The sequence below is a fragment of the Phoenix dactylifera genome, chromosome 18 (genome assembly GCF_009389715.1).
Source record: "Phoenix dactylifera cultivar Barhee BC4 chromosome 18, palm_55x_up_171113_PBpolish2nd_filt_p, whole genome shotgun sequence".
NCBI lineage: Eukaryota > Viridiplantae > Streptophyta > Magnoliopsida > Arecales > Arecaceae > Phoenix > Phoenix dactylifera.
The window spans coordinates 6,031,394-6,058,836 of record NC_052409.1 but is presented as its reverse complement, the minus strand read 5'-3'; the positions used below and the strand labels follow the sequence as shown (position 1 = coordinate 6,058,836).

Genomic DNA, 27,443 nt, shown 5'->3' with positions numbered 1-27,443 from the left:
ATCGAGAAAAGAAGACCCAAAACCATAAACATGGTGAAACCTGAAATCCATGCCTAGCATTCAAATTTAAAAGCACCCACAAGAATAAGAAGTCTGGTGCCACAAACATCAAATATTCACAAATATATACTTCCAACATCAATAGGTTGAATCTCAGCTGAAAAGGAGATCTTTTTAATGTAAAGGAATGCAATAGCATTTTCTTTCACACTGACACGCATTTACATCCAAAATCTCAGAGCATGCTATATCCATCTTCATTGCTCATCTGAAGCATCCATAAAGTAGCCACAGCAAAAACCAGAAAAGAAGATAGCTCCATTGCAAGAGCTCCCCAACCAATTATACCAGCATGCTTTAAGATGGAGGGTATTGCAATGCTTCCAACCACCGAAGCCCCTGTCAAGAACTTTGTGAAGTTCGCCCAGCTGCGATCAGTGCAAAACAATGGTCAAAAATAAAATTGACACTTGCATTAGTGAGGTTGGTGTAATTAATTCAAGAATTACGAACCCATCTCCATCACTCGACATAAGTGAGGTGCTCTTGGATCCCATAAAGAACATCAACGGCATGGGAAGAATCACGTACATTATTACTGCACCAAGACCAGTCACACTGTTACCAAAAAGTTACGTTCATTCATCGGAGATAATTATATTGCTAACGAGCATAATCCCATTACCTGTTAGCATTGGCCACCAGTTATTATATAAAGCACATGCCTAACACATCAAAAACAAAAAAAAAATGATGAACTAAGAACCTGTACAATGCAGCAGCTATATTTTAAAGCATATTTCAGCAAGACAAAACCAATGGTGAGAAATGAGAATATACTGACCAAAACTTGTAATACAATTCCGCTAGATACTAAAATTGCCAAAAGGGCAAGCTGTCCGGTGTGAAGGCATGCAAGCATGCTGCGTGATAAACCTGCCATTGTTTGTTTAAAACAGCTCTAACTGAATGGCAAATTTGAGCATTAAATGAATCGGTGCGCTGGAACCTACAAAGATAGAAAACATAATTCGGTGTGCTGGAACCCACAAATATACACAGAAAATGTAATTCTCCATAGGACTCAAAAATGGAAGGTAAAAGAAGGTATCAACATCAGCTCTAAGCTACACAGATTCAGGCAGGGCAGACTTGTGGCTGAATGTCAGGAAAAAATGAATAACACAATAACATGCTTGATAACTCACAAAGAGATTAAATATTTAATTTGTTAGGTTTGCAATAACCAAAACATTAGTAGGGAAAAGAGCAACAGGGGAAGTGAACATGACCAGGATAAAAAAAGGAGAGAGAAAACCTGAACATCCAAAATATCATCCTCACTTATATGCCACACTTACTGCCCTGATTGGCATTACTAGATCTTTATTAAAGTAAGATGACAAATATTTAGCATCTAAAATGGGGCATAGAATATGAATCCATATGATAACCAAAAAAAATTGTCTAATCTATTTTTACCCAGCTCTGCAAATCTTCTTTGCCGAGCTTTCCCTCAAGAGGAAATCCTCTATCAGTAGAAGCATTTGCCAACTGAAGTTCCAAGAATGAGCAGGACAACAATAAATAAAGAGGCCAACCATGAAATCACATCTGGTTCAAGCATAGAATGTATATAATAATCAAAAGGACACTGAAATTTAGGAGGAACCCTTTTCCAGCTGTTGTGGCATTACGATGACCTTTTTACATAAGAACTACTTAACTGCATGCTAGACCAGATAGCATCATTTTCTTGGCTAGCCTAAGAAAATTATATATTCTCAAGAGACAAGAACCATTAATGTGGGGTGAAAAATGGTAGTCTAAAATATGACAAAATTGATCAAAGTTGTGATTACAGGGTCCCCCAGATGATGCATTTTTAATACAATAAGTAATATTGAAAACTTAGTGGATCTTATGAAACAAGTTATTGTTATATTGTTTATACAACAATTGCTTCTAACTGCTAGTGCAATTTTCACTAGAAGACAAGGACAACCATCATCAAGTACTTTTTGTAGAAAGTAGCTCTTGTAAGAAAATATTAGTTGAGTGGCTTGTTACTTTCGTGTTCATGTTCTTTTGTTTCAACATTGCAGCCAACAAAAGAAAAGGGAAAAAAACAAAAATGAAAAACAAATAAAGGAAGAAAAGAATTAGAACCCATGCTTTAATCTGTATGACCTAAGCAATGAATGGTTTTTGTGCCTAAGACTACTTCCTGAACAAGTTGTAATATAGCAAGGTTTGAAGTCAGAAGATCCGACAACTCTAACAATGATCTTGAAAAAAATTTTCAATGATAGTGTTTGACATCATCCAAATTCTCCAACCATATTGTCAACCACTTCTAAACTCTATTCAAGATAAAGAACAATTTATTACTCTTTTTCTGTTTTAATGAAGGGCCTACATATCCAGCTTATATAATAAAGTGGGAGGTTATGAATTTTGCATCTTAGAGTACCAATTCACGGCGGTTGGTTCTCAACAAGTTTCTTGATGCTAGTTCCAACCCCATGAAAAATAAAGATTCAATTCTCAAGGAAGTGGAGGTTCAATATATTTGGAGGCCAGTTGCAATGAAAAGTATGTTATATATAGTTCCTCAGAATTAGGACATTAGGTGCTGATCATGGTATCTAAACCCCTACACCAGCTGGAGTGCAGCACAGGGTTCCACATCACAATAATATGCTTCGATTTAGAGTCAGAAACTCAGAATGACCAAAGGTCTGACAGAAGACTAAAAGATTAATGCAAGTTCAAGCCCATTAAATTTGGCAAGAGTTCCGGTTTGAACCCATAAACTACCCATCCTCCACAAAACGGACACAATCAAACATTACTATTCTATGCAAAGCAAATTCTTGAACTCCACAATGCACATTGTAACTTGAGATTACTATGACCATTGCTAGTCCATTTCATTGTCATGCCATGTCTATTTGCATTACATGCTTGATTGAAGGAACAATTGAAACATCTCAATAGTCAACTGAAAATTCTGAACAAACTGTAAACTAACAAGACCAATATTGACAGATAAATTTATAAGAGCACTAAGATATTTTGTTTAAAGAACAAATCAAAAAGATTGGTTACTGTGATGGGACACCATAACTGATGAAAAAGCTCTAATAGCAAAATTTTGATGCCAAACATATCTACTAGGCAAATACATTAGAAGATTGGGAAATAATATCTCCAATGGAAGCATAAATCACAAATACCAATGTAACAATAATGAACATATATGCTTTTCTTCTCAAAACAATGCTCAAGGAATGAGGATGAATAATGATAAAGAAACAGTACCAGACAGGGAAGGACGCAATAACTTATCAAACAAAACTGAATCACTTATTAGTTTTGGACAAGTCATTTAAAAAGTTAACACTACCAAAATTAAAAAAATTGGATTACCAAAAACCAACAGATATTGCAAAAGTCACCAATATTTGCCCAAGAAAATAGCTTTAAATATTGGTTTATCAAAGCCGTAGAATACATGTATCAAGAACACCTAATCCTACAGACCATTCTCTTTTTTCGGAAGGAATAACCAAACTACAATGCATCCTGAAGTCCTGGTTAAATCCAAATCACTATGAGTGTCTTACCTAGACAACCAAAAATTTTGCCTTCCTCGCAGCCTAAAAATCAAGCTTCACTCAAAGAGTCAGTATTTGCTTTCAAGCTACAACCTCAATTTAACAGGATTCATAAAGGCTTTGAAGATGGAACCTAATTAGTATTTTCTTCACTAATGGGAATTATTGACACGTGAGGACTCATGAAGCCGACCACAAGATAGTTGGGAAATATTGATGGTTATGGTTATGTCTATGGATTATTGTACAAAGCTGGAACTTAATTTTTAGCAGAATTGCCTCTTATTACGTTGGCCATAATACCTTTCACATTTGAATTTGAGCACTTAGGTCTATGAGGAAGGGATGCTATCCGACCATCCTACAGGTTGGATAATATATTGTTCAGACCAATTTATCTGTCCTGTTTGCAGATCTGCATATGTTCAATAGAGACCTGGCCCATTCAAATCCCTAGTTGAAGGTGCATTTTGAAGGCTCTAATAGTAACTCTGTGCAATTAGTCTCATCTCCAAAAATTTTATGGCTTTAGATTTTTGACCTGCCTATATCTTTATTTTGGAAACGTACAGATAATTGGATTTCTTAACACAAAGCAATCACTTCATGTGTAAGAAAGCACTGTATGAGTTATGTCCTGGGACTGTCTTTCATACTTTTCACCTATATGTCAAAGGACAATGGGTACACAAGAATATAAGCTTACAGAGGAAAGTAGCCATTATTCTGTCAAGAGTGACATATGACATTAATAACCTTCTGCAATTCTTCAAAGTGTATTAGAAACTATGATTATTCTTCCATGCATTTTACCAGATGGCACAAGGAATATCACTCCAAGCACTCTCAATAGATCTCAAAATTTTATCAAGTGACACTCTGAGCGATTATGGACAATATCATCCATAGATAAAATGCACTACTAAAAGGGAAGATGATCTTGAACAATTTCCTTATCACTCTCAAATGAATCCATGTAAAGGAGGTGCAAAAAAATCGTGGTGTTATATTAGAGTTGGACACTAAGAAGGCCCATTATAGAATGGATCATGACTACATTTCAACCTAGTTTTGCTAAGCTCAAAGTTTCTTGCTGAGGTTCTCCATAACAATTAATGGCAAGCAGCTTGATTATTAATTTCTAAAAGAAGGTTATGGCACATGGACCACTCTCCCCCATTTCGTTCATCTTCATAGGTAATCTTATGTGCATTGATTAGGGATTCAGAAGATGTGATCATTCACCTGAAGGAGTCAATGAAATGATCCGCTTTGCTAGTTCTTATGTCGTTTTCAGAGTCAGTCTAAATGAAGGACCAACTACTCCGAATGTCTGGTAGCTGGGGTGAGGTGGTGTTGATGCAGAGTTGACTAAGTGGGTCATAGAAATTTAGGTGCAGTGTAGATGTTCCACCTGACTTCTTAATAATATTTTCTTTTTCCCTTCGTTTTCTTTTCCTCCTTGCAAAGGCATAAATATGTGATTAAATTGATGAGCTGCACAAAGAATTAGCTACTTATATCATGATCAACATTTTAAGAATCTCAATTAACATTAAAGAAATTTAAAGCCACAAATCATAATACATGTAATTAAGTAGAATTTGATACATAGATTATACCTCTCAAGGTGTGATAAAATTCCAATAGCAAAACAAAAGCATGAAGAAGAAAAGCAAGAGAGGCATTCATCTACATGTGAAAGTAATTGATAGTTAGAACTTATCAAAAAGACGGAAAAAAAAAATCAAAACGAGATTTTAGGAAATAAACTACCATGCAATCCATCAAAGAAAACTGACATGAAAGAAATGGACCCAAGAATCAATAGCACACGAATAAACCTTATGCAGCAAGATTTTCCTGCGGATTATAGAAAATTGTAAAAAAATGCAATATATTAAAGAAAAACTACATGAGCAACGGCACCGATTTCTCTATGGATCAAGTAACTAACTTATCAAATGCAAAGATCGTCACATTTTTTGTTGCCATAAACTGTCCGCCCAAAATCCAGAGAATTCTAACATATTTTCACAAATCCAATCAGAAAAAGGAAGAATATGGAAGAAGAGAAAAACCCTAGATGATCTCAATGGTATATATATAAAATACGTGGTAAAGAGCACAGATTCACGTACTATAGCGGCAGAAAAGCTAGGATTCTCGGGAAGGGATTTGGGAATTAGAAATTGGCTTCGTCTTGGGATCTCTCGTTCAAGAATCTAGGGTTTAGTTGGTCGATTCCTGAATCCATAGAAGAGCGGCCAGAGGCATCGGAGCTTTGTAATGGCTTTGTTCTTTCCGGCTTCTTCCCCTGCCGGTTGACGAGCCAAATAAAAGGCCGAAGGGGCCCATGATAAGGGAAACTAACCAACCTAAGGATGACGTGGCACCTTTTGGGCTCCACTTTCTTGTGGGCCCTCCGTTTCGTAATATTCGGAAGTACGGTCAACAACTTTGATGACCGTCGGATAGCACATGAACACCATTTCGAAACCCTAACAACTAAACCTTTTAATTCTAATCGTCGGATTTATCGATACAATGGCGTGAGAGCCAATGAAATAGGCTGGGATTGGGCTGCATGCGTCTACCATGGTCCTAAATTTTACCATGTTATTTAGCACATCCGGTAGACTTGAGAAAAAGAATGGATGGTTGTGATCTTATTAATTTCTTGCAAGAGAAGGGAATAGAAACTTGTTTTCCTTCCTTCATTTTTTTTTAGATTTTTTTCATAAATATTTTTTTAAAAATTTAAATTTATATAAATACTTTCTTAAAATTTATATTTATTTTTTTATCCTCATAAAATACTATTTTTACACAAATGCCTTTAATATAATAGTTCTTCTAACACCGTTAATAAAAATTATATTTATTTTAATTAAAAATAAAATAAAATTTTAAAATTATTTTTTTGTCATCTATCGCAACTATCTTATAATTTTTTTTTTGTGCATCTACTCATTAAAAATATTCCGTCTAATTCTCCAGAAAGGATCAATTGAAATCCCCTAATTGTTTCTGCAAGACCAACATATTTCCCTAGGGAACCAGTAAATACTTCTGCCACGAAGAAGGGTTGTGATAAGAAACGCTCAATTTTTCATGCTCTTGCTACAGTTAAACGATCTTCTTCGGATAATTCGTCCAACCCAAGGATAGCTATAATGTCCTGAAGTTCTTTGTAACGTTGTGAAGTTTGCTTAACGCTTTGCGCAGTTTCATAATGTTCCTCACCAACGATTCGAGGTTGTAACATAGTTGACGTTGAATCTAACGGATCCACTGCTGGATAAATACCTTTAGCAGCTAATACTCTTGATAGTACGGTAGTAGCATCTAAATGTGCAAATGTCGTGGCAGGAGCAGGGTCGGTCAAATCGTCCGCAGGTACATAAACCGCTTGGATCGAAGTTATAGATCCCTCTTTGGTAGAGGTAATTCTTTCTTGCAAAGAACCCATTTCTGTACTAAGGGTAGGTTGATAACCCACTGCGGAAGGCATTCTTCCTAATAAGGCGGATACTTCTGATCCTGCTTGGACGAAACGAAAAATATTGTCGATGAATAGAAGCACGTCTTGTTCATTAACATCCCGAAAATATTCCGCTATGGTTAGGGCAGTTAAACCAACTCTCATACAAGCTCCCGGCGGTTCATTCATTTGACCATAGACTAGAGCTACTTTTGATTCCGCAATATTTTTTTCATTAATCACTCTGGATTCTTTCATTTCCATGTAAAGATCATTTCCTTCACGAGTACGTTCGCCTACTCCGCCAAATACGGATACGCCTCCATGAGCTTTGGCAATGTTGTTGATTAATTCCATGATGAGTACTGTTTTACCTACTCCAGCTCCCCCAAATAGTCCGATTTTTCTTCCACGGCGATAAGGAGCTAAAAGATCCACCACTTTAATCCCTGTTTCAAAGATTGATAATTTCGTATCTAACTGTATAAAGGCAGGCGCAGATCTATGAATAGGAGATGTTGTACGAGTATCTACATGACCTAAATTATCAACAGGTTCCCCAAGAACGTTGAAAATTCATCCGAGAGTAGCTTCGCCGACTGAAACACTTAGAGGAGCTCCTGTGTCAATCACTTCCATCCTCTCATCAGCCCATCTGTAGCACTCATAGCTACGGCTCTAACTCGATTATTTCCTAATAATTGTTGTACCTCACAAGTCACATTAATTTGCTGGCCGACAGTATCTCGACCCTTAACTACCAAAGCGTTATAAATATTAGGCATCTTGCCCGAGGGTCATTTTAGTTTAAAACCGTTAATTTTTCAACCGCATTAGATAGTGTGGATATATATGCAAAAATAAGAATAAAAAAAATAAAATAGCTAATGCTTTACAAGGATATACATACAAATATCAATTTTGAATGAATATTTATATAAAATTTGATATTTAGAAGGGTATCCATGCTAAAAAAAAAAAAATCCTCTCTCCCCCATTCTGAGAAAACTGAAAAAAAAGATAGCGGAGAACATCAAGACGGATACATTGCAATAAACTAAACCCCACCAGTTCAAGGATAACCCCACCAACAAACAATGAGATTTAACATTACACACGGATGAAACATTTGTCCAAGGATGAAGAAAATGCTTCTCACAAAGCCGTTTTAATTGTACAAAGATGCCGCGACAAACTTGTATAAGAACGCGGGGATGAAATTAAGCTGCAAATTTAGAAGAGGAGATGAAGGGCATTCATATATGAAGCAAAGTTCATTACCGTGAAGAGTAGAAGCACACTAGCTGGGAACTTCCCCAGAATAAACAATGAATAGTTAGGCATGACTGCAATCCGTTCGTACCCTTTCTCAGGAATTTCCAACTAATAATCCCTCAGCAGCATTAGGAATTATTTTCTAAAGGCCACTACCAGATAAGGCCCTTGCACATGGTTATTCCAGCAGAAAAAAAAAGAGAACCACCTCATGACACAGCAAAGAAAATATTAGGACAAATGGTATTGTACAAGCGATGTTATTTATTTGAGTAATCTCACTCTGATAGTCCCTGTATCACAGCCATAAGAACACAGAAATAGAGCAATCATTGACAGAATGTAAGTCCAGCTGATATGAGCCAATGCATTTCCCCCTATGAGCTAGCCCACAAACCTAAGGATTGAAGCCAGCCAGATACATGTTGCTGAAAAAAGAATCTATAATATACATTTTAGCATCCAAGGACATGCAGATATACTATATCCAATAGATCCAATCTCCAAAATTTGCACTGGTAAAGGGAAAAAAACTGACTTTTCTATGATTATTGCGATCAATAAGAGTTGACGACATGATTTGTGTATCCAAGTTACTCCTGATATTCATATATCATAGCATGTATTACCTATAGATTAAGACAATCCAGTACAATGGTGAATAACAAGCCTTTTATCTAAATTTTTGTATCATAGACAAAAGATGCTGTCAAAGTCAGCTTCCTCATCACTCAATGGCCCATAAGGAAAAAAGCAACAGGATATAACCTTTGTTCATCATTTTATTCTCTATGCAAAACCATGGAGATTACTCGATATAGATTTTAGTATCAAACCACTACACTGGGATCCTCACAAAACATTACAATATATTCCCAACTCCATATTGACATATATGCTTACCAACTAAACCGTGCCAATAGTCAACACATAGGTCTGAGTGAAACTTATAGAGCCCATACAGATTCAAGCAACAATCTTGCCCTATGCATGGGGACACGTTAACAAGCAACAAAATCTTTTCTTAGACTATTTACTGGAATTTGATGTGCACCAAAACCTATGGAGAAAGAAAAATAACACAAACATGTAGTTCTTAACATTGTAGGCAGCAACCCATCACGGAGCTGGTACTGCATGCAGCTCGCATGTTAAAAGAGGAAACCATCACCTTTTAGAAACTAAACTCCGGGTAGGAATATTGTAGGAATATTGCAGTTGAAATTCAAGGAGACAAGATGAAGGCAATTGCTGCTGCTCAAAACACTTTCCATCTTCAACGAGATCAGTCAATGTCCAAGCTCGAATAGGGTTCGTAACCAACCTGCAGTCAGCAAAAAAATGCAACAGAAAGCGACCCTCAGAACAGCTGATTTTGAAGCACTGTATTTATTATTCTATACTAAGAAAAGTTGCCTTACAAATGTGGTACGGACACCAGTACCAGATCACCCGTCACTCGGGTTTACAATCGCCAACAGGAGAATGGTCCAGCCAGTTTCGTTGTGGTTTGAGTGATTTTGTTTTATTTTGATAGCCTTTGGGCTTATTTAGGTTTCTTTTTTATCTTTGAGGGTCTTTGTGAGATTAGCTTCTTTGTAGGGGTCTTTATTGCATTTTGGGTCTTATATATATGTTGGACCATACGTTTGTATGGGGTATGCTATGAATGAAAATTGGTTCTCTTTTTTTAGCCCTAGTGTGAAGCCAAGAGCAAGAGTTAGGTGTGAAACCTAGTTTCCTTCCTCCACTTCTTTTTATTTTCCTTCTTCTCCCCCTCCCTTCCTTGGTATCAGCGCCAAGTTAAAAAAAAAAATTTCTGGGCTACTGTGGGCATTGCTTTTCACGTGGGGGCCTAGGCTTCATGCGGGGGAAAAGGGTTTGGACCTCTCCTCCAAGGCTTCTTCTCTCTTAGCTGAGAAGCAAAATCCCAAAATCCCTTTCCTCCTTCCCGTGGCACACGAGAAAGAACGGGAAAGTCTTCTCCCCCCAGCCCGAGATGGCTGGTGACCAGACGCAAGGGAGGAGGAAAAGCCGCCCGCCCATCCGCGACGCTTCCTGTGCCCCCTAGTTCTTGCGGTGGCTCCCGAGGAAACGGAAAAGAAAACCCTGTTGTTGCCGCCCTTCGTTGGCTTGGAGGAGGCGGAGCTTGGGCTCAAGTTCTGTCCTTCGTTCGGATCCAAGGAGAGGAGCACCGCCGGCCCCGAGCGCTCCGTCGCCCCGTGTCCAACCCTCACGACCCTCGACTCCTCGCCGCAATAGCCCGCCAGTGCTGCTCCTTCGCTTCCTTTGGCCGCGGCTACCTCATCGCCACCCACGGCTCCTCGCCCGGAAGTTACCGCGTTCCACGCGACACGTCGCCGCGGAAACAAGTAATTGTCTGCAAACCCCCCCCCCCCCCCACCACCACCACCACCACCACCAAGGAGCCGGTGACCAATAACGGGTTACTGGAGCGGGTTGTGCCCGTTAACCCAAATCCATTCGGTTTGAATTAAAAAAAAAAGAAAATAAAAAAAGGCACATGTGACCCTTAAGTCATGCACATGCCACCCCTGTTCACCATCTTTTCTCTTCCTGTTCTTCCCGACGCCTTCAAAGTTGCCATGGTCCAAGTCGCCTGTTGCTTCGTCTCCCCCATCTCCGACGTCAGGCAGTGGGTTGCAGCCGCCCGAGCTCCACCACCTCGAACACTAAGGGTCAGCAGGAACCTCAGCTTCAGGTTCAGGCTCTTCCTCAGCATCATCATCAACCTCATCGAGACCATCTTCACTGTCAGTTTCCGCCTCAACTACGGCCGAGCTTTCTTTGTTTTGCTGCGTCTCCGAGGATATCCAAACAGCCTGGGGCGGGGCTATGGTAACATAGTAGTCGTCGTCGTCGTCGTCGTCCACATCAGCCCAAGATTTGTCGGTCAACGGAGCCAGCACCAAAAATACCTGCTGCCCCGGCTCTTTAGCCTGGTTTTTGGATGACCCCTTGCTCGTCCTTGTCTGACTTCTTTTTTGTGGGTCTCGAGCGCAGCAAAACCATTGTTGTTGCTGATCTTCAAGGGCCCATCGTCCCTCCTGCTTCCCCCTCCAACCATTTCTACAACGACTCCAAGTAAGCCACAGCTAATAGATCCAACCGGCTCGTGGACTCCTTCCGTGAGCACTGGCAGTCGACCGGGTAGCACTAGGCTGGATCAGATTACACCCCCAAGTTGAGTCCGGTTTAGCCACCTTGATCGTTTCGGTTCCGGGCTTCCGTTTCTCCAACCCAGGTCAGATCCCTTCCCTTTCTGGAAAATCTGTCTGCATGTTTAAAATTCAGCATCTATGAACTCTTTTGTACTTGGTTGGCTTATCCTACTGTGAATCCAACACAAATATCCAAATAACATGCGATACCCTTCCCTCACCCTACTACTGCCACAGCACTAAGAATCCCTTGTAGTAGCCCATCTTTGCCATTAATCATTGGGCAGCCTAATCTTTGGGAGTCCTACGAGGCCCCGCAATACCCTGCAACACACGGGACACTGGTATTATCTGACTGCAGTTATTTGCTTACATTTCTTACAGGATCCCCTGCTTGAATTCAATTGCTAGAGAGTAGCTTTCAGTTTATGTTGAGCATACACATTGATTTCTAGGCATCATTTTCATGCATTAGGTCTGCCTAAGAACCACTATTGTCTTGGGATGTAGGGTCATGCACAACTTTGCACATCCATTACACGCATCTTCATAGTGGTCGTGTTGTCTTCCATTCAGAATCTCAACTTGCCATGGATCCCAACATGAAAGCCTTGTTAAGAGCCGTCCAAGACTTGACCTCAGTGTCTACCCAAGTTAATGCCCGAATAGACTAAGTTGAAATTTCTCTTTAAAAGATTATTGCATCCAAAGAAAGCAGTGTCTCCCACTTGGAAGGCCCAGAGGTCGAGGATGACGCCCTAGAACAACAAGGATCTATTCGATAGGGCAACTTCGACGCTAATCCTTTCCTAGGCCGTCCTCAACCTTACCCTCGTCACAAGGGTCCGGGTCCATTTCCTAATGTCGATAGGGGTTATCGACACAATGTAGAACGCAGGGAGCCTCATGACCATGATGATGTGATGAGAGGCATTCGGGTTGAAGCCCCAACCTTTGATGGTCGCCTTGACTCAAAGGTCTTTTCGGACTGGTCGCACGAGATGAACCACTTCTTTTTTAAGTGGTATAATTTGTCTGGAAAAAAAAGTTCGGTTTGCTAGAATGAAACTCATTAGCCGAGTTAAGCTTTTCTGGCAAAGCACCGAATAGCTTCTGGCTAGAAGACATCAACCTGCCATAACTGACTGGATAAAAATAAAAAAAATTCAAAAAAAAAATACTTGCACCTTAGCTACCAAGATGATCTCTTCAATCGATGGAACACCTTGAAACAAGGCAACTGATCAACCATTGACTACATTGCCCAATTTGATGAATTCATGATGCGATGTAATATGGTTGAGGACAAGAGGATGGTCTTGAGCCGGTTCCGAAGAGGTCTCAAAAATGAACTTAGAAAGAAACTTTTCCTCCGAAAGGTGTCCACTTTAGGCCAGGCTTATACATTCGTGCAAAACTATGAACTGGTCTCCAAGTTCATGTTTGTGAGGCGCTCTGACATTCGAAGCACTTTCACTAATCTATCATCCCTCTTCTATCATCCCTACCCCAAGCCAAGACACCAAAGGCAAAGGAGTCCTTGGTGAGCTTCTAAAACCAAATTCTAGAATTCAGTGCTACAAATGCCAAGATTTTGGTCGCGTTGCCTCCTAATGTGCTAACAAATCTCTCGTTATTGGTAATCATGAGAGAGGTGATGCAGATGACTTGGAGGAGCAAGTCTATGAACCAAACCTTGATGATATTCAGAACATTGATGAAGAATGTGATGAAGGACCTGACACCCTAGGGTGCATCCACACTACACCTATATCATTTGCACCTTCAGAGAGAGAGAGTCTATCCAGTCCACCATGAGTGTAGTCAGGTGTGCCCTCGCCCAACCCAAAGAAACTGATGATTGCAGGAGAACCTCAATTTTTTGTACTTATATTAAGTGCGGAGAAAAAGATTGTAACGTCATCATCGATAGCGGAAGTTGCATTGATGCAATATCCTCCAACATCGTCTTCCACTTAGGTTTGACTCTTGTTCCCCAACCACAACCTTATAAGGTCTCTTGGATTGACACATCTTCCATTCACATCAAAGAAAGATGTCTTGTGCCCATTCATATTCTTTCTTACAAAGACACCATATGGTGTGACGTAATTCCAATGGATGTGGGACATCTAATTTTGGAAAGACCTTGGTTGTTCGACCTTGATGTCACCATCTATGGTCGATCCAACTCTTGTTCTCTTGTGCTCGAGGGCAAAAAGATTAAACTCAAACCTTTGAGGCCTAAGGCACTTGATAAGAACAAGAAAAGAGAAGTGTCAAAGGATAAGAATCTCCACATCTTGCGTCCCGCTGAATTTGAGCGGAAAGTGTTCAACGAATCTTTAGTGTTTGCTCGATTTGTCAAAGAAGTTCACCCTAATAGTCAGAGCGAACTATCAGCCGACATCCTCTCTTTTCTTAGAAAATTTCAAGAAGTTTTCCCTGAAGACCTCTCGGATCATTTGCCGCCTCTACGTGACATTCAGCATGCCATCAATTTGGTTCCGGGAGTGATTCTTCCTAACTTGCCCCACCACCGAATGAATCCTTTTGCGCATGTTGAACTACAACGACAAGTCAATGAGCTCGTACGCAGAGGGTTTATTCGCGAGAGTTTAAGTCCTTGTGCGGTACCCGCACTCCTCACCCCAAAGAAAGATGGTTCTTCGAGAATATGCGTTCACAGTCGGGCCATCAACAGAATCACGGTCAAGTACTATTTTTCCATTCCTCGACTTGATCACATGTTGGATATGATGGCAAGCGCCACGATCTTCTCCAAGATTGATTTGAGAAGTGGTTACCATCAAATCCGAATTCGCTCAGGGGATGAATGGAAAACTACTTTCAAGACAAAAGATGGCCTATATAAATGGTTGGTGATGCCTTTTGGCCTTTCAAATGCTCACAGTACTTTTATGCGGGTGATGACTCAAGTATTGTGACCTTTCATAGATAAATTTTTGGTCGTGTACTTTGATGATATACTTATTTAAAGTCACTCCAAGGTGCAGCACTTGGCCCATTTGACATAGGTATGCACAACCCAGAGGAATGAGAATCTGTATGCCAATCTCAAAAAGTGTTCATTCTTCACTTCTCATGTCAACTTCTTGGGTTACATTGTTTCCTCAAGAAGTTTGTCAGCTGACCCTAAGAAAGTCACAGTGATAGTCGAGTGGCCCGAGCCCAAAACCATCAGTAGAGTTCGTGATTTTCATAGGCTTGCTACTTTCTACCGTCGTTTCGTTTAGGGGTTCAGCACGATTATGTCACCAACCACTGATTGCCTCAAGAAAGCTGACTTCCATTGGACCAGCGCTGCTGCTAAAGCATTTAATGACATCAAGAACGCCATCCCATAGTATATTTTAGTGAGAAACTACATGAGGCTAAGCAGAAGTATTCTATCTATGACAAGAAACTCTATGTCATAGTCCAGGCCTTACGGTATTGGCGTCATTATTTGCTACCCAATGAATTCGTCCTCTACTCTGATCATGAAGGTCTTTGCTACCTCAATTTTCAAAAGAAGTTGAATTTCCAACATGCCAAATGGGTTGAGTTCCTACAGGAATACATTTTTGTCCTGAAGCACATATCAGGTGCCACAAACAAAGCTGCTGAAGCGTTGAGTCGTCGGGTAGCCCTACTCTCGGCCATGTCTGTCAATATCATAGGCTCTGACAAACTCAAGGAGGACTAGTTGTCATGCTCTGATTTTGGAGAACTCTACAAGGCCCTCGCTGATGGACAAGGACCCTTGATAGATGGTTTTCATCTTCAAGATGGTTATTTGTTTAGGAAAACCAAACTCTGCTTTCTACGAACCTCAATAAGAGATTTCTTAGTGTAGGAAGTGCATGCGGGTGGTCTTTTAGGGCATTTTGGATGAGACAAGTCTATTGAAGAGGTGGAACGTCAATTCTTCTGGCAAGTCTAAAAAAGGATGTTGCCAAAATCATTGGCCAATGTGCAACTTACCAACTAGCCAAACACCGAAAATAGAACACTGGCCTTTACACCCCTTTGCCTGTACCAGATCGTTCTTGGCACGACATCAGTTTGGACTTCGTGCTTGGTCTCCCTCATCCTTTCCGAAAACACGATTTTATTCTTATGGTTGTGGACCATTTTTCTAAAATAGCCCACTTTATTCCTTGTTCCAAATCTTCTAATTCCTCTAAAGTGGCCAAAATCTTCTTTGATGAGATTTTCAAACTGTATGGATGTTCAAAAACCATCGTATCCGACAAAGAAGTCCGCTTCATGAGTTACTTCTAGAAAATTTTATGGCACATGATCGGCACCAAGCTCAAATTTTTCACTGCTTATCATCTACAAACGAATGGCCAAATAGAAATAGTGAACCGAAGTTTTGGTAACCTCTTGAGGTGTCTTATGGGCGAAAACAACCGAAATTGGGATTCAATCCTTCCTATAGCTCAATTTGCATACAATAATTCAGTCAATAGGTCCATCGACATGAGTCCATTTGAAGTAATGCATGGTTACAAGCTAGAAAATCTCTGGATCTTTTACCCATGTCACCTCATAGAATTTCTGAGTTTGCAAATGCATTTGCACACTACATTCATGAGTTGCATCAAAAAATCAACAAGCGCATTCATGCGAATAATGCTCACTATAAACTGCAAGCTGATTTCCACAGACGTAATAAGGAGTTTCAAATTGGGGATTATGTTATGATCCGTATTTGGCCTGAGCGGTTCCACCTGGAGCCGTTAAGAAATTGCAAGCTCGTAGTGCTGGGCCATTCAGGGTGCTACACCGAATAAGCACTAATGCTTATGTCATTGATGTCCGATCTGATTTTGGCATTAGCCCATCTTTTGATATTGAAGATTTGGTTGTTTACAAGGACCCACCAACAATCCCCGATGACTCTTTTGTTGAGCCCTCTCCTGAGCCCGATGATCTCCCTATTCCTGATCCCATACCAGCTTCGATCTCTTTGCCCCTCCCACCAGCACAAAAAGAGCAAGTTGATGCCATTTTAGACGATCAAACAGTTTTTACCAGTGATGAAAGCATCTGGCGCTTCTTGGTTCGTTGGAGAGGATGGCTAGAGTCCCGATTCCCCTTGGATTACGCGAGATGAGCTCCAGCGAATTGATCCGAACTTGTTGGAGTACTACCAGAGCCACACCAAGCCGCGCTCGTCGAGGTCAACTTCTTTCCACCCGAGAGGAGTTGATGCAGACACCAGTACCAGATCACCCATCACTCGGGTCTACAGTCGCCGCAGGAGGATGGTCCAGCTAGTTTCGTTGTTGCTAGAGTAATTTTGTTTTATTTTGATAGCCTTTGGGCTTATTTAGGTATTTTTTTATCTTCGAGAGTCTTTATGAGATTAGCTTCTTTGTAGGGATCTTTTTTGCATTTTTGGGTCTTATATATATGTTGGACCATACGTTTGTATGAGGTATGCTATGAATGAAAAATTGGTTCTTTCTTTTAGCCCTAGTGTGAAGCAAGAGCAAGAGCTAGGCGTGAAGCCTAGTTCCCTTCCTCTCCTTCTTTTTCTTTTTCCTTCTTTCCCTCTCCCTCTTCCTTGCTGTTCGGCATGAAAATGTAATAAAACAGTTTAAATTTGTTTCTTGCTATAGGTGCAAAATAATGGTGGGAGTTTTGGAAGTGCAAAAGTCAAGCATGCTGAAAGTTGTGTAGGCTGGATTTCAGTCAATAAGGCAAACCAAATTTTGGAGCATGTGTTTTCTTCTTTCCCCCTCCTTTACCCTCCTTCGGAGTAATTCAATCACTGGAAGATGCTACTCACAGAGCAATCATCATAAACACGCCAGATGGTCTCGCCTAAAAGGTTAGCCACCGACAAAACTGTCAACTGAGGGAAATTCTTTTGCTCCAACACAGGGATAGTGTTAGTAATTATAACTTCTTGAAATAGTCCACTTGACAACCTCTCGATTGCAGGAGGGCTGCAAGAACAATTAAGAAATGGTTAGTGAATAAATAGATGTCTGAATAATACACAGCATATACCATTTAACCAAATGCAGGGCATGACCAAGCAAATCAAAGAAATGAAGCAATATATGAAGACAAAGCAATGAACCACCCATGTAAAATCACATGAAAAGAGATACCACTGATTTAAAAAGAATATATATGCATTATAAAAAAAAATCACTGTACTGATTTAAGTCAGTACAGTGTCCAGGGAAAAATGACATAAATTTGAGAATATTTGGAGCATTATAAATAAATCAAAGGTTTTTTTAAAAAAGAAAAGGACGATATGAATTATGGTGAAGGTTACTGATAAACTGAACAATATTCAAGGGGATTTCCTTTGGATGGGTGGGAGGCATATTTCCAGCGAGTTTTGCTGCAGCATGTGTCCCCTTCCCTGCATGTTCCTAGCCCAACCCCTGAGCTACCATCATTTGTTTTTTTGGCTTCAAGTGGCTTGTAATTTCTCCAATTAACCAATTGGACAATTTGCTGACATCTAATTGTAACACTTGGAATATTTTTGGACTCTTCTTCCTCATCCTTGCCATGTTTTGCTATATGTTGGTTGGTGCACTGCTACAAAATAGAATGGTCTGCAGCTAGTGCATCACTGTTGGGAGGTATCAAATTTAAAAACCTAAAAAGATGTGACTATGGAGTATACACATCTGTTGAACAACCCAACAAGTTATCCGAGTATTTTTCTTGGCTCAAGTACCGTGGATGCTGTCAGATATCCAAGTCACCATGATAACAAAACTAGAAGTAAATGGCAAATGACTAAGCATGACGGAAAAGACTTATAAACACTAGACTTGCTTCACCATAATAAAATTCTTCATTAAGGATATAAGGTTTGCAGACTTTGCTCTCCCAAGAATTAAATCACTTAAGTTGTGTTGTCAAGGAATAAAGAGATACCTGAAAACAGCATGTGTGCTGCAAGCATAGACTTCTCTTGCTCCTTCTTGGTGCAACAAAGCTGCACCTTTGGCAATTGTTCCTAGGTTCATCAAAGCAGCAATTAAAATTTCCACTTTGAAACAAAAATTTCATCACATAGGAGAAAGCAATCCATATAAATCAAAGCTGAGCGTAAAACACATGCAGGAGTAAAGAATATTGATCAGTAACAAACAGCTGCATATAGTGGGAAGCACATGAATAAAAAAAGGTTATCGGATCAAAAGGATGGACAAACTGGATGTCTGAAATCCATCTTGTCAAACAGATGAGGAGATCCATACATTCAAGTTACAGCAATCAACATCCAAATATGTATCCAAGTATTTACAAGCAATGGTGTCGATTTTTCTAATCAATAAGAGCCAACTCACCAGCAGTATCTATCATGTCATCAACCATTACAGCTACTTTTCCTCTAACATCACCAATCAGATTCATCACCTGCAGAAATGATGATTTATATCTATTAATTTAATATCATAATTTCAAAAATAAAGGACATCAATAGAATTGGCAGTACATGTCATGGAGTGGAGAAAGCTCTAACTTAACCTTACCAACAATTCTTATCCACACGATCCATAAGTCTTGAGAGCATTTTACAACTGGTTCCCACCAAAAGTGAACCCTTAAATGTTATGAAGTCCTTAACCAAGACGACTTTGAGTAAAGAGCAACCATCATGATATCTAGAAGGATAGAGGGACCTAGCTTCTTGATTCCACAATTTAAGCTCGCAACCAGGTTGCAACCATAAAGGTTTCTCAAGACTTGGAAGAGTCTAGAGCATGGATGGAGGGAAGGAAGCAATGATGGATACAGGGAATCAAACAATGGAACTAAATATCCACGATCAGTGAAATGCCATCACTAAAGACTATTATAGAAAGCAAAACCCAATTTTGATCCATGAATAGAACCAAGTATACAAGAATTTTAAAAACTAACCTTCTGGAGCATTTCAGACTTACGATAAATAACGGACCTATATAAGCTTTCAAATATATAATACAAAATAAAAGAAGTGGGTTTAACGACACATCCAAGTTCCATAAAATATCAAGAAGACTTCTTGATATTCTGCTCCTTGACTAAATTTCCAATATAAGATAACTATTCGATGCAAGATATAAATACAAAAGGAAACAATGATTTAGGTCACAAACAAGTTTCTTTACTAGATGAAGATCTACCAAAATAATCTGGTCATAATTACCTCGGCAACATTATGCCCATGACGCCTTTTATCCACAATGGCTAAAGGTGCATCTGATAACTTTTTGGCAAAAGCACGTGCCCTGGCTACACCTCCAACATCTGGAGAGACCACTACCAAGTCATCTGAACAAATGGTCTTGCTGGCCAGATAATCAAGTATCACAGGCTGAACACATGCAAAACAGTGAATGCAATCAATTAGAACATATATTTGAAATGAGCAAACACATTGAATAAATCTAAAAAGTGAGCTGGCCTAAATTTCCGTTAGACCAAGGGGCTTCTCTAATACTAGTTATACAAATGAACTGACCAAATCTTAATACCTGACCATACACATGATCGACCGGAATGTCAAAGTATCCCATGGACTGCCCAGAATGAAGATCACAAGCAAGTACACGGTTTGCACCTGCTTCTGTAATCAAGTTTGCTACAAGTTTTGCCGCAATGGATTCACGCCCTTGAGTCTGAGAAAACAATAGACACGGAAAGGAAAGGTGATATATTAATATTATCAATCAAACAGAAAAGAAAAGGTGAAATGCTTGTAAGTTGATATAATAAAACACATAATGTTCCATCAGAACAAATATAATTGAACAATAAAACACTGCTCTAAGCACAGGAATTGACGATCAAATCTTGAAACTAGTTAATTCTTTATTTGTAGTTAGTAGACCAAAGAAACAAGAAATCAGACCAGTGGTAAGAGTTTCAGACTTAAAATGACAATCACAACTCCTTAAAGAGAAATTGCTACCAAGAGAAGAACCGGTATGCTTGGCAGCACATATATAACTAAATCATTTAGTACATTCAAATAGATTTTACCTTTCTGTCAGCTCTAGCATAACCAAAATAAGGTATAACTGCAGTAATATTTTTTGCAGATGCTCTGCGGCATGCATCGATCATTATCAAGAGTTCCATAAGATTTTCATTTGCTGGTGGACATGTTGGCTGCACAAGAAATACATCACATCCTCTAACACTCTCTTGTAATTGAACATAAATTTCGCCATCAGCAAACCGCTTTATCTTGATTTTTCCAAGTTCCAGACCCAAATAACTTGCAATTTCCTACCATAAAAGTGGAAAAAAGTGGCACCATTAGTAAAATATCCCAAAGTAGGCACAGGCAATAAACAAGCATATAGCAAAATCAAAATGACAAGACAAAGTACAATAGAAAAAAATCAAATAAGATGTCTATTTCTTGGAAGATGATTCAAGAGCTTGGATACAAGTTTGAATGAGTAACATAGTGAATAGAGAGCAAAAAAAAAGCCTTTCACACATCTGTCTTGCATGGGGCCATGGGCACTTCAACATTTGGATTTTTTGACATGTCCAGACGCTTGAACGCTACATGACTCCTTGACACCTCGAAGCAACAAATGCATTGTTACCTTTATTTTTTATTTCTTTAAGAGAGAGAAAGGAAGGGAGTGACACCAAGATTTAAATTATGTGGGCCCAAATTCTTTGGGATACACCACCCAGGGCTTGGACCTAGAATCTCTGCTTATTACGCGGAGGGGTGTGACAATTGTGGCAACTGGCAACCCTAGTTCACTAATGTCAACATGGTTATCTACCACCTTTTGGCATCGATACCAGGAAGTTTTCAATTCTAACATAACATACAGCAAGATTTGTCAATTCTACAAAATAAAAATAAAAAATGGTTCATCAAACTATTCATCATTCATATAAATTTCTACAAATTTACAACAACATCTTTATAATATAGATGTCTCCTTATGTTTGATTTTTTTTAAGGTTCCCATGTCCAACTCTACTAGAGATTTTTTGGACGCTCGAACCCTGTGCCACATATCCATGTGACATTGCTAGACATGGATAATCAATTCAACAACTTTAGGGTTGGTTATATACACTAAAATCCTTTTTATATTTTAGGGAAAATAATCCAGCATTTAAGCTGATTCAATGATTTATTTCACACTAAAGCAAATTGATAAGACCTGCCACGATCCATGTATCCCATCCCAATTCAATTAACTCTCGAAATCAAATGCTTTAGTATTCATAGGGATATCAATGGGATAGCCCAGGCTAAAGCCAAGGTCAGGTTGTATGCTCAATATGGCTGAAAATAAGCACCAGGGACATGAGTAAGACCAATTAGTCTGCCAGCGGCATGGGTTCTCCAATATCAAATTTGGCTTATTAAAAAAGAGGTAGTACAACACAGAAAAAAGGGAAACAGAGGATACCATCACCCCAATGATGACCCAGCGCTCTCAAGAAGACAAGCAGTTGCCGTATACAGATATCTTAAACTGCATCCCACAGAAAACAGCGAGAGGTTTTCAGTCTCAACTTTAGAGGTGAATCAAGAAGGGTCGCCCATTTCTTCTTTCTTTCTCTATTCTTTCTTCCTTCTTCTCCTCCACTCTTGTGCTTTCAAAAACAGAACACAGTACATGTACTTTTTATTCAAAACCAATTTCCTCTTTCTTACTTTCTTTCTCTATTCTTTCTTCCTTCTCCTCCACTATAGTGCTTTCAAAAACAGTTCAGATTACATATACTCTTTATTCAAAACCTATTAACCATTCAAATAAGAATCTTTAGACTTAAACTTTTTATAAAGCTAAGCCAAGACGTATATATTAGAAACCACAGAAACTGACTTTGTTCACAGCACATTTGCTCCATAAAATACAGCGGCAGCCCCCAATAATCAGAAACCTCCCTCCTTTTCCTCAATCATAGGAACATGGAACCCTTCCTTCAGCTAAATTTTGTCACTTTCTCGATAACTAATAACCTTTAAATCTGTCGATGCAGATCTCAAGATAATAAGCACATATTCCATATAATAAATCTTTCCACATCCCTCACCAACAGGTAACATCATACATGAATTTCTAATCTGGGTTCAAGTCCTCACAATAATACAAGGATCAGCACCTAAATCTTAGATTAATAAGACAAACATCAAATTATCAAACACTTACAGCCTCCAAACTTCACGCAATTAAGTTATTTGTGTTTTAAGTTTTAAACAAGCCTCATGCTTAGAGTTTTATCCAAATCAGGGGACTTATTTTCTAGTTAAGGACGGAAAATTATAGAAGTTCGCCAATAATAGCTGCCTTATAGTTTCTTTATATGAAATTTGATGGAAAGTGGTTAAATTGATGTTTTCATCCTGATATTTCAGAAAGGTTGGACAGTTTATACTTATATTACACGATCAGTCTACGAATACTCATGTTTCCACATTACAACAAGGGGCTCTTTTTCCCTTTTAAATATGGAAGAGTTTGTCTTAGGAGATCAGCCTTCAATACAATTGCATCCTACAAATAAGTGCAGAACCAGTGTTACCCGGACACGAGAGTCCAGCCCCAAAATGCTTTGTTGATACATATTGCTTATTGATAAGTATTAGACTTGTGGGATATGTATGGGAAGTGGGATTTATCAGGTTTTTGGAGTTAGTGAAGGGTCAGACTTCCAAAGGTGAGTCCAACATGGCTCGTTGCTGAATCCAAGCATCGAAGAAAGTAGGCATAGAAACGAAGAGGAAGCAAGGGGAACAAGAGATCAAAATAGAGGAAACCTAGAATCGGCACAATCCAAAATCCCTCTGCTTCTGCCTCCGCTGCTCATTTCTTTCTCCTCCACTATTCATTGCTTTGCCCTAACCTTAAGGAAAGGAAAACGTGCAGCAACAGGGATTTAAAGAACATAGCTAGGCATTCCCTTATAAAATTGGTCTTAGATCCATGATTCACAAGAGGGTTGGGATTTTTCAGGCCCAAAATACCTACTCTGCCTTAATAGTAGCCATTTTACAGCCCATTTGACAACCGTTTAGCCATTAGCTATTATAATAAGCAGCTGCTACCTAGGCACATGACCTAAAGTGCAAAATGGTAAATGGAAATAGAAGCATTAAAAATAGCTTGTTCCAGCTATAAAATCTGCAAAAACAGTATGACACTTCAACTGCCTACCATTTTTACGTGGTTATCTTTTGTAAAACAATTAATAAAACAGAAACCTCATACAATAAGTTTCGTAGCAGAAGTTTGACATAATAGTTATAAGAGCTGCTGCATCAATCTCCTGTTGCTCCCAAGTTACCAATATTTATTTTTTAATATATATCTTGTTTCTGTATTTCCATTCTATAATATTGCCAAAAAAAATAAATTTGTGTTTAAAAAAAAATATTAATCCCCACATTGTTTTTCAGTTTGCCAAAATCAGACACTAAGATATGCAACCAAATCCAATCTCATGTCCACTATCATGCAACATTGGTTAAAACCAACTCATGATAGCAAAATACATGATGCAGGATATTGGAATTCCCATAAACTTGATTAACTGGCCTTTTATTTTAAGAAGAGCTTTTACAAACTTGCAGATCCCATAGCCAAATGGACATGGTTTAGTTTGCATATTTCATATCAATATTAGTAATAATTTGTTTTAAATAAGATCAAATTAATCAGAAGAAAGGCGTCAATTATAATAGCTCTTCCAACAAATACATAACACCTACTGGATGCAAAATCCATATCATCAAATCCCTAAGAAAAGGAAATCTTCAGAATGCCTTGGGTCATTATCGAATTACTTGTGTTATAGGATATCTAAATAGACAACTTGCAGAAAAACTAAAGTTAACCAGGCAACAAACACAAGATAAAGAATCCCTGGCCGAGACAAGGAGAAAAACCATATCCCTAAAATTCTAATTACGAGTCCGCATCACAGTAATAATTAAGCATACATAATGACATGTAACCATTTGATAATTAGAACATACAGGAATATTAAAGCTCAAGATCTTTAGTTAAAGAAAATTATTATCTCATGCAACTTATCTCATGTTCAAAGCATATTATTCTGAATTGCCTTCCTACCCAGGTTATTGAACCAAAAGCAAATATCAACAAACTATTAATAAAGTTACCTGAGCAAGTGAAGGATTTGCAGTGCCTGAGAAGATACGCAGCCTCGTGTCATGCGTATTGTGCCTCTCTTGCAGGTGTGGTGTTGTCAAGAGGCCAGGTAACATCTGATCATTCAGGACAGGAATATGCGGTAATGCTCCATTGACAGACCTCAGTGGCTCAAGCAATTTGCATCTCTGTTTACAGACACAATTGTTAACAAAAATATACTTAATAATGTTAAATTTTATTTATTAGCATATATAAATATGAGTGAATTTTGAACTAAAAGACAAATTTCAAAAAGAACACATGAGCATGACTGCACATGTCATGCATTTCATTTTCTCTTTAAATTTTTGTAAATGAATTCTGTATAATTAGCAACAGTTTTAGGTCCAAAGCCAAACTCCGTCCATCCCAAGGAGGTTCAGTACATGCAAAAGATGGCATTATTGCTGATCATAGAATATGCAAACTTCCAATCCCCTTGTTATGTAAGCAAGACAAATATAACAATCTCGTTAAGAGTCAAGATTATAATTAGATGCACACAAGATGATGTAAAAATCGTTCATGGATTAAGGTTCCAGGTAGGTTCCAGGTGAAGGTGTAAATTTCAAAACTATATGTCTTCCATTTTCTTTATTTAATTTTTTTAGGGATCTTGTTATCGTGAGTAAGACTTTAAAAAAAATAAAAGAATTTAAATATGACATCAAGGGGAAAAATGATGAACTAGCAAGCAGCAATTTCTCATTCGATGAATTCTAGGATATCATTGATTCAGAACACGTGCAAACATCCATTTGTACAATTTGAACATTGATTAATTCAAACAACATGCATCATCACCAGAATGCCAGAAGAATTATCATATTTTCAGCATGGCCATAGCAACATCTTCTTTGTTACAAAGTCTACTTCGGCATCTAAATTTCAATCAAATAACAATAAAAAATAAAATATCATATTTCAAATAAACCCCCAAAAAAATCAGTAGTAATAAGACAAATTCCACCCCGAAATGCAACAAAAATGGGAGGAAAAAAGAACTTAAAAAAAAAAGCGCAACAACAGTATCGGATGATCAAAGGACATATTTATCCCATTTATAAACAGCCAAGAAGCTGCGACGCAATACGAAACTTTTACCTTCTCAAACGATGCATGACAGAGAAAATCAAACTTCTACCTTCTCAAATTTAGAAATTCCAGTCTACCAAATGGCGTTCAAGAAAACAACGTTATAGCGTAGCGTAAAATTAAAACCCTAAGAAGTTAAACCCCGGTCGACGAGGAGGAGGAGGAGGAGAGGAAGCAGTACTAACAACGGGCATACGCGAGAAGGAGGAAGAAGAGAAGCGGCATCGATAGAGCTTGGTCTCGCCAGAAGCCCCGAATCCCGGCAGACGACGGGAGACGACGGAGGGGGCGGCGGAGGCGGCGAATGCGATTGAAGCCATCTCACTCTCTCCCGATCGACGGAAATCGGGAGATAGGGTTCACAGGAAGCTAGCGTCCGGGGACGAGGAGGTAGGCGATTAGTCGCGAGATCCTCGCGTACGAATGGCGTCGCGGTCTTAACGCTGAATCGGTCGCCGACACGCTCGAGTCCCCGGGGGGCTTCACGGAAGAGAGAGAGGGAGGGAGAGAGAGAGAGAGAGAGAGAGGGGGTATTTGACACGTGTTTGGCACGTGCAGTGCAAGTGAGGGGAAACGCCAGTGCCCGGCACGTGTGATTATGTGAAGGGAACCGAGTCAGTCTGATTCTCATCTCATAGAACACCCTAAATTTGCCCATATTTTACATACAACCCCTTGCATTCTAAAAATATTAATTAAATATTTAAAATTATTATTGTAATGTGGTCTTTTTGCAACCATCCTGTGATAACTTGTAACTATTTTAGAACTAAATATCCTAGCATTTAGGATGCTCCAAATGAATCTCCATCCTATCTCGATTCCCATCTAGCTCCTCCCCTCTCCGACTCTCCGCTCCTCCATCATCCTCACCCTGATGGCGAATTGGCTTGCCACTAATGGTGCCACTTTCTTGTGCATCCGCCTCCATCATCACCCGTTTGTATCACACCCTCCTTGCCCTTCTTTCCATCAACAAACATCATCGTGATTACTCGTACATTGGGGTGCTCTACCATCCTTGTGGAGATTTGTGGAGGTGCGGTTTTAGGTGGAAAAGATTTAAGCACGGCATGATTCAAATCTGATCTAATATCAATATCTAAAGTTGTAATGACACTTATCTAGTTCATTGATTCACTTGACTGAAAATTAGATTTATAGTTCACCATTTGTTGTTCCTCATTTATTTAGATTGTGTACCTTGATTTCTAAGTTTCTAACAACATTGCAATTGCGATTTTTATTTGAAGAAATTCATGATGCTTCATGCATTTCTACTTAAATAATTGTGTTTAAGATAGAGCTAGAGGAAGGCAATATCCATTACATTTCTCATTACTATGAGCTCACTCGTTGCCTATGAAGACCAACTATAAAAGCTAGCATACCTTCGAGTTGTTATAGCTTCCAGGCAAACTACTACAAGTCTAGTAAGCTTTTTTTTCTCCCCAAGTTGATTGATTTGACTAATGGAAGCAGCAATGATCCAATTAAGCATGTTTCTTGGCTTCCTAGCAGAAGCACTTGATTGTCTTGAGTCTTGAGTGGTGCATGCATATCATTTATTCTTTAGTAATTCGATTCCTAGTTCATCTTTTCTATCATT

The 27,443-nt window shown here is 39.0% G+C and overlaps 2 protein-coding genes and 1 pseudogene across 10 annotated transcripts; all 3 read right to left on the bottom strand.

Annotated features, from left to right (window-relative positions):
• Positions 1–25: 25 nt before the first annotated feature.
• On the bottom strand, positions 26–5,960 carry LOC103714026 (vacuolar protein sorting-associated protein 55 homolog). 8 transcript variants are annotated; one of them, XM_039115519.1, is made up of 7 exons: positions 5,762–5,960; positions 5,397–5,483; positions 5,243–5,312; positions 845–936; positions 686–725; positions 514–598; positions 26–428 (listed from the first exon to the last, which is right to left on the bottom strand). In XM_039115519.1, the coding sequence occupies exons 2-7, from the start codon at positions 5,406–5,408 to the stop codon at positions 236–238; spliced, it is 492 nt and encodes a 163-aa protein (XP_038971447.1). In that variant the 5' UTR covers positions 5,409–5,483; positions 5,762–5,960; the 3' UTR covers positions 26–235. The 8 variants fall into 8 exon arrangements, with proteins under 8 accessions (XP_038971447.1, XP_008799354.2, XP_008799356.2 ...); XM_008801132.4 differs by lacking the exon at positions 5,397–5,483 and having other exon boundaries at positions 5,762–5,959; XM_008801134.4 differs by lacking the exon at positions 5,397–5,483 and having other exon boundaries at positions 845–1,009; positions 5,762–5,958.
• A 604-nt stretch (positions 5,961–6,564) lies between these two features.
• LOC120104472 lies at positions 6,565–7,925 on the bottom strand (annotated as a pseudogene).
• Positions 7,926–9,137: 1,212 nt separating this feature from the next.
• LOC103697673 (ribose-phosphate pyrophosphokinase 1) lies at positions 9,138–26,361 on the bottom strand. Of its 2 annotated transcripts, none has more exons than XR_005506838.1 (9): positions 26,020–26,361; positions 24,709–24,885; positions 20,580–20,828; positions 20,072–20,215; positions 19,744–19,911; positions 18,899–18,968; positions 18,483–18,564; positions 17,282–17,524; positions 9,138–9,703 (listed from the first exon to the last, which is right to left on the bottom strand). XR_005506838.1 is itself a non-coding variant. In XM_039115516.1 (9 exons), exons 1-9 carry the CDS (start codon positions 26,152–26,154, stop codon positions 9,665–9,667), a joined length of 1,224 nt encoding a protein of 407 aa, XP_038971444.1. In that variant the 5' UTR covers positions 26,155–26,361; the 3' UTR covers positions 9,138–9,664. The 2 variants fall into 2 exon arrangements, 1 of the variants encoding a protein (XP_038971444.1); XM_039115516.1 differs by having other exon boundaries at positions 17,365–17,524.
• Between the last annotated feature and the right edge of the window lie 1,082 nt (positions 26,362–27,443).